The 1,574-nt window shown below is 42.8% G+C and overlaps 1 protein-coding gene across 2 annotated transcripts in view; it reads right to left on the bottom strand.

The window, feature by feature from the left end:
* Positions 1–1,574, bottom strand: part of arhgap27 (Rho GTPase activating protein 27) — a 32,771-nt gene that overhangs the window by 26,939 nt on the left and 4,258 nt on the right. The window contains exon 2 of one of the 2 annotated variants that reach the window (XM_005725871.2): positions 660–1,476. In XM_005725871.2, the coding sequence (XP_005725928.2) occupies positions 660–1,418 (759 nt within the window). In that variant the 5' untranslated portion in view covers positions 1,419–1,476. The remainder of the gene's footprint in view (positions 1–659; positions 1,477–1,574) is intronic. The other variant, XM_005725870.1, reaches the window with a different exon arrangement.

The following is a 1,574-nucleotide window of genomic DNA, read 5'->3' as shown; positions in this document are numbered from 1 at the left end:
ATATATATATATATATCTGAATAATACGTAATGTCACACAGTGTGTTTCTCAGCACACTTACTTTTCTACTGTTTATAGTGGACAGAGAAGAGATAACTGGATAAATCTTTCTATGGGAATTCAAGTTTACTAGTCTGAGAGTTTGAGATGTTGAAACTGATGTTTAAATGCTAGTCAGTTCTCTTCTCAGTTCTCCTAAGAGCAGGAAGTGAAATAGTTAGAGCCACAGATGGGCCGAGGCTTCACCTGGGATCCCCAACATGCAGCAGAAGTTCCCAGTGTTTTTGTTATGTTCTCTCTGAAAATAAAGCAGCGCTTCATTGCACATGTTTCATAAGTGATAACCTCCTCTTATGCTGCATAAAGTGAAACTTCTAAACTAAGTCTAGTTCGTTGTATTTGTTGCATAAAAACATGAATACAAGCATTTTCAAAGCGCATTTTTTGTGGCTTTAAACGTGCATTAATTCAGTGCTAAACAATAACACAGTCAAACCTGCAGTGGGGGTTAAAGCTTTTTAAAGCACTGTGATGTGTAAGCATAGCTGCCATACCTTAAATGACAAAATTGCGCCCTCTTGTGGCAGAAAACCCTCATGTTCATCAATTGAGGTGATACAGAATGAATGAAGCATTAAAAAAAGTATGTGGGTCTTACCTGCTCCGTAGGAGGTACTTGCATGGAATTTTTTTCTGCAGTTTGTTTGACACTTTGCCTCTCTGGGGGATGCGTGTCGAGTGAAACTAGAGGAGGCGGAGGCTCGGGAAAAGTGTCAAATTCTGTGACGATTAGCTCTGGTATGGTGTCATATGTGGGTGGTGGGGGCAAAGGGAAATCCATATCCTCATCATGTGCAGAGGTCTGCTCTGCAGTATCATCCTGCAGTGAGATTTTTGACTCTTTTTTTTCTTTTATGACCTTTGGCACCAGATGAGGTGTTGCATACACTTGGGTGCTTTCAGCCTTTGGAGGTGCCGAGTTGTGCGTTTTTACATTATTCAGAGTGTGTACAAAGGTGCTGTTAGTCTGTACATCTGTCTTCACCTCTGGTAAGTCGTCACCGAAACCAAAAGTGGAGAAGCGGTAGGTCTCTTTTGGAACATCCTGAGATGATGGACGACTCTTTGTTGTCCCTTTACGTGGCTTTACGTTGGTCATATCCACTGGCTTACTAACAGTCAGACCCTGAGCTGAATTCAGCTTATTAGGACGAAGATGGTCTCCACCGGTGGCCGAGAGCTCCTCCACATACTGTGCAGGAATATAAAAGGGCTTGGTGTGCTGGTCTTTGCGAACGTGCCACCAGTGATCATTAGTCTTGGAGACCAGGATGTAACTTTCGTTTGGCTTTATGGACACTCGGCGACCATCTTTCGCTGTGTACTCGTACTCAAACTTCACTGACACGTGCTCCATGCTCTTGTGCAGGGCATCAACTCCCAGTTAATGTGGACGCACAGGGAACATTTTGAAACTGGAAATAGAGGAAATGTGATGTTAGGGTGGGTGTCAAAAAGTGTTCAGAGTTCATTGCTTGTTTTTGTTTCGTGATCCCATTTCACAAGATTGTGT

This window comes from Pundamilia nyererei, unplaced genomic scaffold (genome assembly GCF_000239375.1).
Source record: "Pundamilia nyererei isolate P.nyererei 1_Seehausen unplaced genomic scaffold, PunNye1.0 scaffold00017, whole genome shotgun sequence".
NCBI classification, from domain to species: Eukaryota; Metazoa; Chordata; class Actinopteri; order Cichliformes; family Cichlidae; genus Pundamilia; species Pundamilia nyererei.
The sequence above is the reverse complement of the archived record's forward strand: the minus strand, read 5'-3'. Positions and strand labels throughout refer to the sequence as shown.